This window comes from Hoplias malabaricus, chromosome 16 (genome assembly GCF_029633855.1).
Source record: "Hoplias malabaricus isolate fHopMal1 chromosome 16, fHopMal1.hap1, whole genome shotgun sequence".
Classification (NCBI taxonomy): Eukaryota; Metazoa; Chordata; class Actinopteri; order Characiformes; family Erythrinidae; genus Hoplias; species Hoplias malabaricus.
Window position 1 is genome coordinate 15,895,509 of NC_089815.1, and position 12,662 is coordinate 15,908,170.

Consider the following 12,662-nt stretch of genomic DNA (forward strand, 5'->3'; position numbering starts at 1 on the left):
TTTCAAACCACCTTAAAGTTTTAGACTAGACAAGGCTGGTGTTATTTTTCCCATCAACCATAAATGCCATTTTAAGAGGCACACCCTTGCTTCTTATTCTTAATTTTCATATTCAAGCATTTAGTTCCACCTTAAATGGGTCTGTTTAAGAACCTTATTTGCATTATTCTCCAGCTTCTTATTGAATGCTCATTTCCAGCGCTAGGCTTTCTAAAGTAAACTTGTTGTGTAACACTTCTTATTTCCCAATTTATCCATTTAAAACACATGACCAAGGGTACATCATGTCACTAAAACATCTACCTACTAGTGAAATGCTTATGTACTACCATGCTTGATTTCTCTGTTACACTTAAAATTTTGAAACACAATTCTTACTTCTTAATTTGTTTAAAACACACACACACTACAGAGAAACACACATGAATCTGCCTCAATTTCTTTAAAATAAACAAACAGTGGTATTTACACTTTTCAATCATGTTGTTAATCTTTGTATAAAACACACAAAACACAGTTCTAACACCTTTCAAATGTTGCAATGCCTCACTTTCTTTATATAAAACACACAACCTATGGTGTTCACTCCTTTTAATCTATACATAGGTGCCTGTACTTCTATATTCTTTTTAGAAATGATTTGCTGTTACCTGTTCAGGAGAAAATTAGTCAGCTCTGGCTCTGTTCTGTAGTTTTGCTGCATCTAAACTGCCTCTACTTTTCAAACACAAGGCCGATATTATCTCTCATTTTACTTTGTCTTTGGTCATGGAGATTTTTAGAAGGGAAATGGGCATTTTGGGTCCATTAAAATATAACATTAACTCTGTTTACTTGGTCATTTCCTGGCTGCAAGACACTATGTTTGTAGACCTGACCTGGCAATGAGGTGGCTTTGGACTATTTGTGATTGAACAGAGGGCGGGATGACAGGCAGGACCTCGGATGGCTGGATCACAGGAGCACCACTCCACTGGGCATTTCTCAAGGAGAATATACTGCTTTAGCAATGCTATGAGAGGCAGCAGTGATTTAACTTTGACTCTTTCCTTAATCTATGATCACACACCCTAGACATTTTATGATTAAGTACCTTATCACACTGCTGTAACTGCTGCATGTCAAATGGGAGGTTTTGTGTCAAATGGCTGCACAGATACCAGTTTCAACAATTCCAAATGGGCCAACTATTCCTTCTTGCATCAGCAAAGATGGTAAATACAAAACCACTAATAAATAGGTAATTAGAGATTTCCCAAGTCCCATTTTTATTTTTGTGTTTATTACCTTCAACAGGCTTTAGTTATCTGATTTTTCATCACACCATTTTGTATATATTAGTTAATGAAGGACCAGGATCTGCTAGCCAGTAACTGCACTGACCAACAACATTTACAATTGGCTTAAAATGTCTGTCTCATGACAGAAGTCCTACATGTATCACAGAGGCCTGTGTTCCCTATGCAGAACTATGATAATAGTTACAGTCTCCCCTTTCTAGAGCAGTCTGTAATTCACTGTTCTCTGTGCCCAATTTTTCCACTGCTGCCTGCAATTTTGGAGACATTTTGGAGATTCCTGTCACAAAGTATATTTACATTCTCTAGCAATATATACCTCTTTAGCACATGAATAGCACACTTGGTCACTTTAGGATTGTAGGGTACTAGTCTCTCCTGAGCCTTTCTAGCTACCCACCATTCATTAATAAAGGAAAACATTTCTTCAAGCTATTTTCTGATGGAAAGCTTTATTATTAATAGCTGCTATGGGAGTGAATTTCCTGGCACCAGCATTGCTATTGTAAAATGGAAACATTTTTGTAATGGTTTCATTGTAGGAAGACGTAAGTGTCACATGCATTGCTAGGGCATCACAGGTAAAACTGTTGCTCTGACCAATCAGAGCGGACTTAAATCTCTAATTCTGTGTAGTAATGTCACTAACACTACTACAGGTTACAAAAGAATCCATGAGTTGTAACCCCTGTGATCTTTTCCCAGTTAATGACTCTTGCTCCCAAAACATCCAACAATGCCTGTTTATTTTGGCCTTGTTAGTTAATAATATTTTGAGGCCATGAAATGACTGCACACCCTGACAAAACTTATACAAACCTACCTTGTCTTCCTCCATTTTTGCTATTTGATTCTCCTCCATATATCTCTCCCAGAGAAAGTTCTCTAATTCGCTCTGCTTTTCCATGTTGTCCATGAACCTGAAGGCAGTGTGCATTAACATTAACCAACTGCAATCCGGTGTTAGACTTACTCTCAAAGGTTAGTATTTTTCAGCTGCTATGCCAATCACACTTGTGTGGGTTGCAGATGCAGGTCCCTTGGTCCAAACTTTAATATATTAATTCCTGGCCTCAATATATTATTTTGTGGCCTCAAAGTACTATTTTTGTAGCCTCAATATATAATTTTGTGGCCTCAAAATACTATATAGTGGCTACAACCAGCTAAAAAAAAACACCATGTCACCTTAGGGGCTCAGTAAAAAGTCACTATTTTAGGGGATGGCTTTATGAAAAGTGGGAAATTGTTCAAACATCTTGGGGTGGATTCCAGCAAATGACCAATCTCCTTTGCACCTCAACCGAGGGCGAGGGGAAAAAGAACTTAAATTTATCTTAATAAATAGGTGAATGTTTGTAAGGTTATTTGTATTAGTTTGTAGAACTGTGTAAAATATAACAACGTTATATTAGTCTTGGAGATGAAACAGGGAATATGAAATCAACACAACAAAAATCAACCATTATGAAATGATTCCTTAATTATTAAATAATAGGTACATTTTCCTAGGTCATTTGTCATTCCACCTTATGCTTCTTCATGTACCACCAGTGGTATTTGTTTCTCAGTTTGAAAACCAATGGGATAAGGACTTGTTTCCTGTTCTTAAAATATTCCATTTCAAAATGAAAATCGAAATGTCAAATAATGCAACGACCTGAAGCAAAAGTTGTGCTCGTAGCTGCTGTTGGTCCTAGTTCTGTATTAACACTTATAGGTGACTGGGGCAGATCTAGCAAGGTAGATATTTTACAAATTGGCTTGTGGCAAACTTGGCACAATGTGTACAGTCACTGAGTTTTCCATAGGCCCACTCTACAGCCAATGTGTGTCTACAGAGTGTACATGCCTATGTGCTTTCTTATATACATTTCTTAACAAAGGGTTGGGCAGCTATTCCAGGTAGGCTCTGGACCCCCCGCGACCCTAAATTGGATAAGCGGTTACAGATAATGGATGGATGGATGGGTTGGGCAGCTGACAACATACTGTAAGAGTGACTGGATGTTTGAATAAATAAATGAAAGAAAACATGAATGTGTGATGTGAAACTGAATTTGCTTAATTGCTGTGTTCTCCTTAATTAATAATCAATTATAATATATCTCATAGATATTTTGGTTAGCATAGACATGTTTAATATAGTTTTATGCAATGTTAGGAGTCTTGCAGTATGGTGTGCTTACCTGAGCAGGGAATCACACCATAGTATTTTGCATGAAAGGCAGCCTGTCATTGATCATAATTTGTGAAAGTCTATTGTTAATCTAGTTATGTCTGGTCTATTCTTGAGGGTCATTGTGCTGTGTGGCTCAAGGGACAGCTGCTTTTGTGCCAGCTCTACCATGTGACCTAGCTATTCCCAGCTCAGTCCCAGCACTGGCTCTAAATTTGGACCTGGCCAGAGTTACCCTTCATGTGAGAAAACCAATGACAAACACCACATATATAATTACTTTCAAAGCAAAAGGGAAACTTCTTTCAATTCTTGCTGCACACATTAGGACTGTAGAAGGAATTTCAATGCTGGGGAAATGTTGGTGTGATCTGTGTTCAATCAAAGACAGAGAATTTCAGGACAAAATGTGAAGAGACATGGTGAAAACTGAAGTGGACTGATGAGAGTGGTAAGTGCAGTCTGTCTCATAGCTGTCTAGAAATATGTAGTACTAGAGATTTTTTATAGAAATGTTTTATAATTGTTTTCATTAAATGTAATATAGGTTTGATATTTAAGCCTTATTTAATTAATACATATTTTTTTGCAATGTTACATTGTACTGGTCCTGCTTTAATAATGTATTTTATTCCTATTTTGATCTCCACGTAGTTTTTGTGTGACTGTGCCGTAGTTCTCTTACATGACTTTTATTAATTCCTTACAGTTAAATAGACTTTTTTGGCACTGTGCCTCTAAAACACATACACTCCATGTAACTTCTGTATGAATGGGTGGGGCTAAAAAGCTAAGGCTGAATAAATACACCCACTCCATCTGTGCCCACTCACTGTCCACTCTATTAGGCACTCAATCAAAATTGTTGTTCTTTGTAGATGTAAAGTCAGAATTAATAGCTCATGTGGTGCTTCACAGATTGTGTAAGATGTCCCCTAGTCCTTCATAGTCCACGGGATGTCGTTGGCTGTGTATTTTTGGTTAGTGAACTATGCTCAATCCAGGAGTGACTGTGATGTGTTTAAAAATCCCAGCAGTATTCAGTGTCAGTGCACTGCTTAAAGTGATCTGCCTATCAAATAATAACTGATCCATGGTGGACCTATGGGGTTCCAAATCATTACAGAACAGAGCACAACAGTTAACACAGTATGAACAGCAACAGATGGACCACCACAGAGCATGTGTGATTTGGGTGGTGGATCATTCTCATCGCATTGACACTGACGTGGTGGTGTGTGTTGTTCTAGTATGAAAGCATCAGACACAGTAGTGCTGCTAGAGTTTTTAAAGATCTCTGTGTCACTGCTGGACTTAGAATAGACCACCAAACAAAAATATCCAGCCAAATATCCAACTAGAATACGACCAGTGCAAACAGCAGCAACTGTCTCTGACTTTACATCTACAAGGTGGACCAATGAGGTAGTTGTTCCGAACAGAGTGGACAGGGAGTGGACACTGTTTAAACATTTGTGCAGTACTGCTGTGTCTGATCCATTCATACCAGAGCAACACACACTAACACACCACCATGTTCTGTTGAGGTCCTGACCATTGAAGAGCAGAGTGAAAGGGGGATAAGAATATATGCAGATAAACATGTGTATTAGAATCTATAACTGTAGATCTACAAAGTGCTCCTGTATGGTCAGTGAAGCTGAAAAAAGGACAACGAGTGTAGATACAAGGTAGGTGTTCCTGTCCCAGTGATCATTCAGTGTTCAAGCTGTATCAAACATCCACAATGAGTGTACCATAAAGTGGCCAAATTGATTAACGATAAGCGGTGTCCACAAATCACTAAACAGTAGGGGAGTACATTCCAGAGTGTGTCACATATCCCAGCAGCAAAACGAAGTTTGTGTTTTGTGTCCAGGTTCAACATGACTGGGATGATGGTATGTTTTGGGACAGTGAACTCTATCAAATCTTTGTGGGAAACAAGGATAAAAAAGAGCAAAGATGATCTCAAGAGAGAGAAAGAGCAGAGGGAAAGAGCAGCAGTGGGCCGGTACGTGACTCTCACAACTGTTTAAACTAAATAAATAAATATATATAATTTAAGAAATTATGTAGACAGAGATGTACTTTCCTTCTATAATGTCTTGGAGTTGCTTTTCTTTTTTCCAGCCTTCTACATTCTACATCATCTGATCACACACACACACACACACACACACACACACACACACACACACACACACACACATATATATTATTATATTATTATATATATATATTATCAGTCACTGTGACCCTGAAATGGATAAGTGAAAATGATGATGATGATGACAGTGATTTAGAGAAATATTTGTAGACTTTAAATGAGTGAACCTGGCTGCTTCAAATACATTCGTTAATTAAATACAGTGGGGTGGCATGGTAGCACCTAAAGCAGTGTTGCTTTCAAACAGCTCAAGGGTCTTGGGTTTATGGGTTTGAGCCTTATCTCCTGGTCACTGTCTGCGAGTAGCAGAGATCGATTGGCCATGCAAAAGCCAAATGTATATGTGTGACTATCTGGTGCACTGTGATAGACAAACACCTCATACAGGGTGTGTTCCTTACCTGTACCCTGTGATTCTGGATAGTTTTTTAGGATCATTCACGAGGGGGATTTAAGTTCCTCAACCCATGTCTGGTGAAAGCTGAGGGCACAAAACTTTCCCAAAACAGCACCTGTCCAGAACTGGAGACATCACACATGGCATGCTGAGCCTAAAAACCTAAAAATATTACAGAGAAATATACATACTGATTAAATTATAACCATAAATTATGGTTATGTGAATGTGTGTGTGTGTGTGTGTGTGTGTGTGTGTGTCGCACTGTGAAGGACTGGTGTCCCCTCCAATGTGCATTCCTGTTTTGTGCCCAATGATTCTGGGTAGGCTCTGGACACTGAACTGGTTAAGCGGTTACAGATAATGAATGAATGACTGAATAAGGTTGTGTAAACCTAATGATTGTATGCCCCTCTGTCTGTGGTACAGGTTGGCAGGGGCTTGGGAGAACAGGATCACTCTTGCCAAATTAAAGGAAAAAGTGGTGATGGAGGATGGCAGGGTCATTTTACGAATTGAAAATGAAGAGTGGAAGGTATCACTCTCCTCTTCTCAGAAGTGCACATGACACTAGATGTGATGCTGCTCTAGAGCATCCTGGTGTCTATATAACTTTTTGTGCATGGTAGAAAACATGTATCAGCTAATTGTACATACAAAAGTAACTAATTAAAGGTGTCCATTAATTTGTGGACATGTTGCATTGCCCACATAACGTTTCACATTTGTGCTGTTACAGACTCTTCCTCCAGCTCTTGTCCAGCTCACTCACATTCAGGAGTGGCACCTGCACCGGACTGCCCTTCAGAACATACCCGGCTTCATCTCCAGCTTTCAGAGCCTTATAGTACTGGACTTGTCCCGCAACTCAGTCACTCGCCTCCCTAAAGAAATAGGTAAGTTTGCCCCACATCATCCACATCTACTATTGATAATTTATGTTGTTGTGTAATTTCATTTAGGGTATATGTACCTTTTATGAACTTTTTACCAGGTAAATTAACTCGATTACGAGAGCTGCTGATGAGTTACAACAGACTGAGCTGGGTTCCAGAAGAGCTGTGCAGCTGTGAGAGTCTGGAAAAGCTTGAACTCGCAATGAACTCAGATCTGGATGAGCTGCCTGAGCAGGTAGAATGAAGCAAATCTATTCTCCCGTATTTTCTATAAACTGAGTATAGTACAGTCTTTTGAAACTTAAAAAGGGAAATAAACTGCTTTCTTCCCAGTTTAATCATTGCAAACTCCAGCTACTAGCTTGGTCAGCTAGGACATTTATTTCATTAATTTGTTCAAAGTAATGATGATGGAAACCAGATGCGTAAAAAGTTTGTGCCATTCCCTCACAGAAAGTTATGTGAAATAGTTATAAATACACCACCTAAAGCCAGACATTGCTTATTTTGGTAGACAAATAGTCTAAATATTTTGAGCTGAAACAGAATTTATATTTAAAACACATCATTATGTAGAGGAATATGTAAGGAATAAACACATTTACAAAGAAATCTACTGGTTTCTTAGCTCAGCAATCTCAAGAAACTGTATCACCTGGACCTCTCCATGAACCAGTTTTCCACAATTCCTGAGTGTGTAGTGAATCTTCCTGCTCTGGAGTGGTTGGACATGGGTGGGAACAAGCTGGAAAGCCTACCAGATGACATCCACAGGTGCAGTCTCAAGCTAATATATTATTCAAGCTTAAATATACACTCAACTCAGCTCCTGCTCTTTGAGATTTACACTGAAGTTATCTTACATCTAGTTAATGTATTTAATATTTATGATTAATACAAACCCCTTTTCCAGAAAAATTGGTAACTGCAAAATGTAAATGAAAACAATGTGTTATGATTTGCAAATCATTTAAACCACATATTTAATTGAAAATATTACAATGACAATTTTTCCAAAAATATATGCCAATTTTTTATTTGATGCTAGCAACCTGTTTGGACAGGCATCAAAATTGTCATAAAATTGTGTAATGCTACCAACAACTTGATTGGAATCATGTTTTTGATATGACTGGGTTCTTTCAGTCTAGTCTTTCAGAAATAAAGATGGGTAGAGGTTCAGCATTCTGTGAAAGACAAATGGTGCAACAGAATAACCTTTCTCAACTTCAAATAGTAAAGAACTTGTGGATTAAAAAACAGAGAGGTTTCTGTAGTGGAAATTACTGCTTGGGCTTAGAGACACATTGGAAAGCATTGTCAGTGCATCCAAAAATGCATGTTAAATCTCACAGATGCAAAGAAAAATGCATTGTATAAACATGTTCCAGAAACTTTGCTGCCTTCTCTGGCCACAAGCTCATTTAATATGGACTAACTGCCTAAACAAAATTTGACATTATTTTTTTGGAAATTGTGGAATGCCGCATCAATGTTATTTACTGGGAATGCCTTGCTTATTTCAGAAAGACAAGGCCAATCAACATTTTGCATAAATTACAACAGCATGGCTCCTTATGGCGCTTTTCTACTGCATGGAACCTACACGACTCGGCACAGCTCCTTTGCTTTTCCAGTGGCCAAATTTGGTACCTGGTCCCTAAAGGTTTTCAGCCCCAACTCGCTCCGTGTTCCAACCGTGCTTAGTAGGAACTAAATGGTGACGTGTAAACCAGGGCTGATTGGCCAAAGCCATGTCAATCACCACAAAATACAGAGCTCACTCAAATCCAGCACATACTTGCCTCTTGTTAAATCTATTAGGTTACAGCAGCTTTCACATATTTAGTTAACAGCACCTAACTTTACCGCCGCCATTGTGGTTTTCAAAGCCAGTGATTCCTCTTAGAGGCGGGGGTTTTGTGACGTCACTGGCTCCATTTTGCAGGGGAGCCCTGCCAGTGAAAAAGCGGCGTAGAGCCGGACCCATGCAGTGGAAAAGCACCATTAGTAAAAGAGTCTGGGTGCCTGTCACCCACTGAAAATCAATTTGTGCATTATGAAATGAAAAACAGTACAGAGCTGTTAAACACTGTATATCCTATAACTATCAAGAATGGGAAACATTTTTCTTTCAAAAGTACAGCAGTTGGTCTCCTCAGTCTACAGAGTGTTGTAAAATATAGAATTGATTCAACACAGTGGTAAACATGCCCCTGTCCAAACTCTTTTGGAACATTATTTTTGCTGGCATTTAATCAAATGGGCAAAAAAAAACAATTAACCTTCTCAATTGCGACATTTAGTATGCTGCCTTTGTACTATTTTCAGTTAAATGTATGGTTAAAATGATTTGGGCATCATTGCACTTTGTATTTATTTACATTTTGCTCAGTGTCCATCATTCTGAAAACAGGGTTACCCCAGATCATATCATTTTTTCAAGAAATAATATGGATAATTTTGCCTTTCAAGAAAAAAAACATATAAAATTATCTGGCATTAGATAAAGTCACATAATTAAACTTAAATTGTCTAGGAATAGACTTACTATAAATCTGGTTCAATAGACTTAAAATAGTCTTACAACAAATTCATAATAAAATATTTAAGATATTTAACATTTATTGTATGTAACCGCTTATACAGTGCACTAGACAATACACACTGTATGGGATGCCAATCCATCACACCACCACACATTCATACATTCACGTCTGTGAACACGTTTGCATGGCCAATCCACCTACGAAAATGTGTTTGATTTTATTTTTGAACTGTGGGAGAAAACTGGAGTGAAACTGTGCAGGCTGCATATCTCTATGATTCAAATTGGGAGGTAAAAAAGGAATCCATTGAAGGAATGCATCACTTTAAAATATACAAGCGGCTCAAATTTTGTAACCGCTGGTTTTGAAATTAGACAGAGAATTCTACAACCACATCCAAATTCGGCCATGCCTCTCTCAGAACACCTGCTCTGTCCTGATCCCTGTAGCTAAGAAAGTTTGTGACTGCTAAGTACTTGGATCAGAGGCTGCCTGAAACTAGAAATTGCTTTAAACCTTTTCACTAAGGGTTTTAACCTGAAAAGTGAAATATAAACGTTTATGAAGAACGAAGAGAAAAGGCTTAGAATGCCAAGTGTTTTCATTTACACACTTAAAATTTACAAGTGGCTCTAAATTTGCTCTTGGTCCATAAATTAAAAAAAGACTTCTATAGCCAGAAAGATTCACATTCACTACTCTCAGTACACCTGGTGTGGACTGGTCTCTCTGGACCTGGATAGTACTTGGATAGGAAACTGTTATAGGTCTAAAGAATAACCATAGAAGTTTATGAACCACTGAAGAGAAAGAAAAAAGAAAGCAGCAGAGAATGGAGCTCTTTGAAGTTTACAGGTGGTTCTAAATTAGCAAAAGCTCTTGGTTAAGAAATTAGAAAGGGACTAGCGCAGCCAGCAATAATCACTTTATGCCACTTTTTACCATGCTGCAAAACAGGTGATTCTGTGAGGAGTTTGGTATGTTCTCGCAGTGTCTGTATGGGTTTCCTCCAGGTGCACCTGTTTCCTTCTACAGTTAAAAAACATGTTGTTAGGTTGTCTATTCAAAAGTGACCATAGGAGTGTGTGGTGCCTTATGATGCCTTGTACCCAGTGAGTCTGGATGGACTCCAGAACCACCCTGAATTGGATAAGCAGTTACAGACAAGGAATGAATGAATGCTGAATTTTACATTTGTCATTCAACGCTTGATCTAGAATGGAGAAGTTGCACACCCTTTGGCTCCAGAGGAATGAGCTGGAGTATCTCCCGGACAACGTTAGTCGAATGCCCAATCTAGACACACTGGTTTTAAGCAAGAACAAGCTGAAAGACATTCCTCCACTTATGGAGGACATGACAAACCTCAGGTAATGTAGATGTATTAATGATTTCTAAGGTTTTGTTCCATTACTTACATGGACCTTTCCCACTTACACATTAATGTATGTAAGATTTTATTTTGTCCAATTTTCTTCATTTTTCTACCTTTGAGGAATTAATCATAGGTATTATAAAGGATGAGACCAGTCACTGGTTAAAAATGAATGGCAAGTCTTGTAACAATATCTATAAATAATCACTTGTTTAAGTCTTCCATTTAAAATAAGCCCCTCAACCTTGGTAATGCTCCCAGTACGAAGAGCCAAATATTCTTGTGCATATTTTCCAGTTATATGCCATACAATGCCCTGCACAAATACTAACCCCCCTTGCAAACATCAACATAATAGTTTGTTAAAGAAGCAATCTCTAATACTGACAGCATGTCTTAGAAATGGCTACTTTATTCCAACACTGGGAACAGAGGTGTCTGGCCCCCACCCTCTTCTCCCCAGACAAGTTCACACGAGGTGCCCGTATGAGGACACTGAACCTATATGAACAAGTTCAATTCAGCTTAAAAATGTTCTGTTTGGCTTTACACACATTCTGAATCCTCCCTGAACTACTGCCCACAAATATTTTTGTTTCAGCCTTCACGGGTAAGGTCTGTACTAGCAAGTATAACTTTATGCCCAATTCACTTGCTTGCTTCCCTAGCTGCCTTTTTGCTTTTTAGTCTTTTATTAGGCCATCTCTACATAACTCATAATTCAGGTCCTTGAAAAGCTCTTTATATATGTAATGTAATTTGGCATAATGAGCAACTACCTACTTTAGCCTGCTTATAACTATGCTTCAAAACAGTGTGACAAATTTTCTATGAACATTTCCCTCTTATGTTGTTCCTTTTGGGGCATGCTGCAGGGATTACATTTCAAAATTAGATCATACATTTACAAAACACCATTTCTTTGTCATTTTTGTTAGTTAAAAGTCCAAGGAAATGTCACAGTTTCTCATTTTTATTTCTTTTTACAAAATGTCCCAACATTTCTGGAAACTGTAATTTAGGAAATGTAATTTGGTTTGATATGTGTTCTGGCAGGTTTGTAAATTTCAGGGACAATCCACTGGTCTATGACGTTACTTTGCCAGACATCAAAGAGGATGTGGACGAAGAGGATGACAGGGAAATGTTTGGCCTGGAGTTCATGCGCTACTACATCCATGAGGCCCGCAAAAGAGGTTATGCTATACTCAATATTCACTGTGCATATAAACTGTAATGTTCATTCATTATCTGTAACCACTTATCCAGTTCAGGGTCGTGGTGGGTCCAGAGCCTACCTGGAATATAAACTAAAATGTTTTCAACAAATGTAAAAGTAATAAAAAAATGAACTAATAAAACCAAAGGTAAAATCCTTAATGCTGGTGAATAACCTAATTTCAATCTGTGTTTCAGATTCCCAGACTTATACCTCTGTTCTAAATGTGCCACTGGCTGCTGTTTTGGAGATCACTGCTTCTTAACTGTGATGTCCTGCTTGCCATTGTGTGGTCTGTCTGGTCTGGCCTGTCCTGTGAAAACGTTGACTTCTGATTTTTTTTTTTTGCCTCAGAGAACTAGGGGTGCAGTACTGCGGTCTGTTCTGTTGCTCACTCTGCCTATTGCTGCTAGCTTGTCCAAACACATGGCAAAACAACTAAAAGGTGTTGTTAAAAAATCTTGAAAATAAAAAATAAAAATCTCTCTAAAGGTTACTATTTTAATAGTTATAACAAGACCTCTTTAAAAGAAAATTAAAACAATAATCTTTAATCAATGTGTACCCATATTTCAAGTA

The 12,662-nt window shown here is 38.2% G+C and overlaps 1 protein-coding gene across 1 annotated transcript; it reads left to right on the top strand.

Annotated features, from left to right (window-relative positions):
- Positions 1-5,363: 5,363 nt before the first annotated feature.
- lrrc39 (leucine rich repeat containing 39) lies at positions 5,364-12,348 on the top strand. The gene is made up of 8 exons (XM_066646883.1): positions 5,364-5,491; positions 6,474-6,579; positions 6,784-6,940; positions 7,039-7,175; positions 7,569-7,714; positions 10,707-10,859; positions 11,921-12,060; positions 12,281-12,348. Exons 1-8 carry the CDS (start codon positions 5,364-5,366, stop codon positions 12,346-12,348), a joined length of 1,035 nt encoding a protein of 344 aa, XP_066502980.1.
- The last annotated feature ends 314 nt before the right edge of the window (positions 12,349-12,662 follow it).

What these genes read in the sequence shown, in the direction of transcription:
- lrrc39 (XM_066646883.1), top strand. Translation starts at nt 5,364, where the DNA reads ATGACTGGGATGATGGTATGTTTTGGGACAGTGAACTCTATCAAATCT. An exon ending in TTGAAAATGAAGAGTGGAAG is followed by an intron (nt 6,580 to 6,783) that starts GTATCACTCTCC and finishes GTGCTGTTACAG; the next exon opens with ACTCTTCCTCCAGCTCTTGT. An exon ending in GAGGACATGACAAACCTCAG is followed by an intron (nt 10,860 to 11,920) that starts GTAATGTAGATG and finishes GTGTTCTGGCAG; the next exon opens with GTTTGTAAATTTCAGGGACA.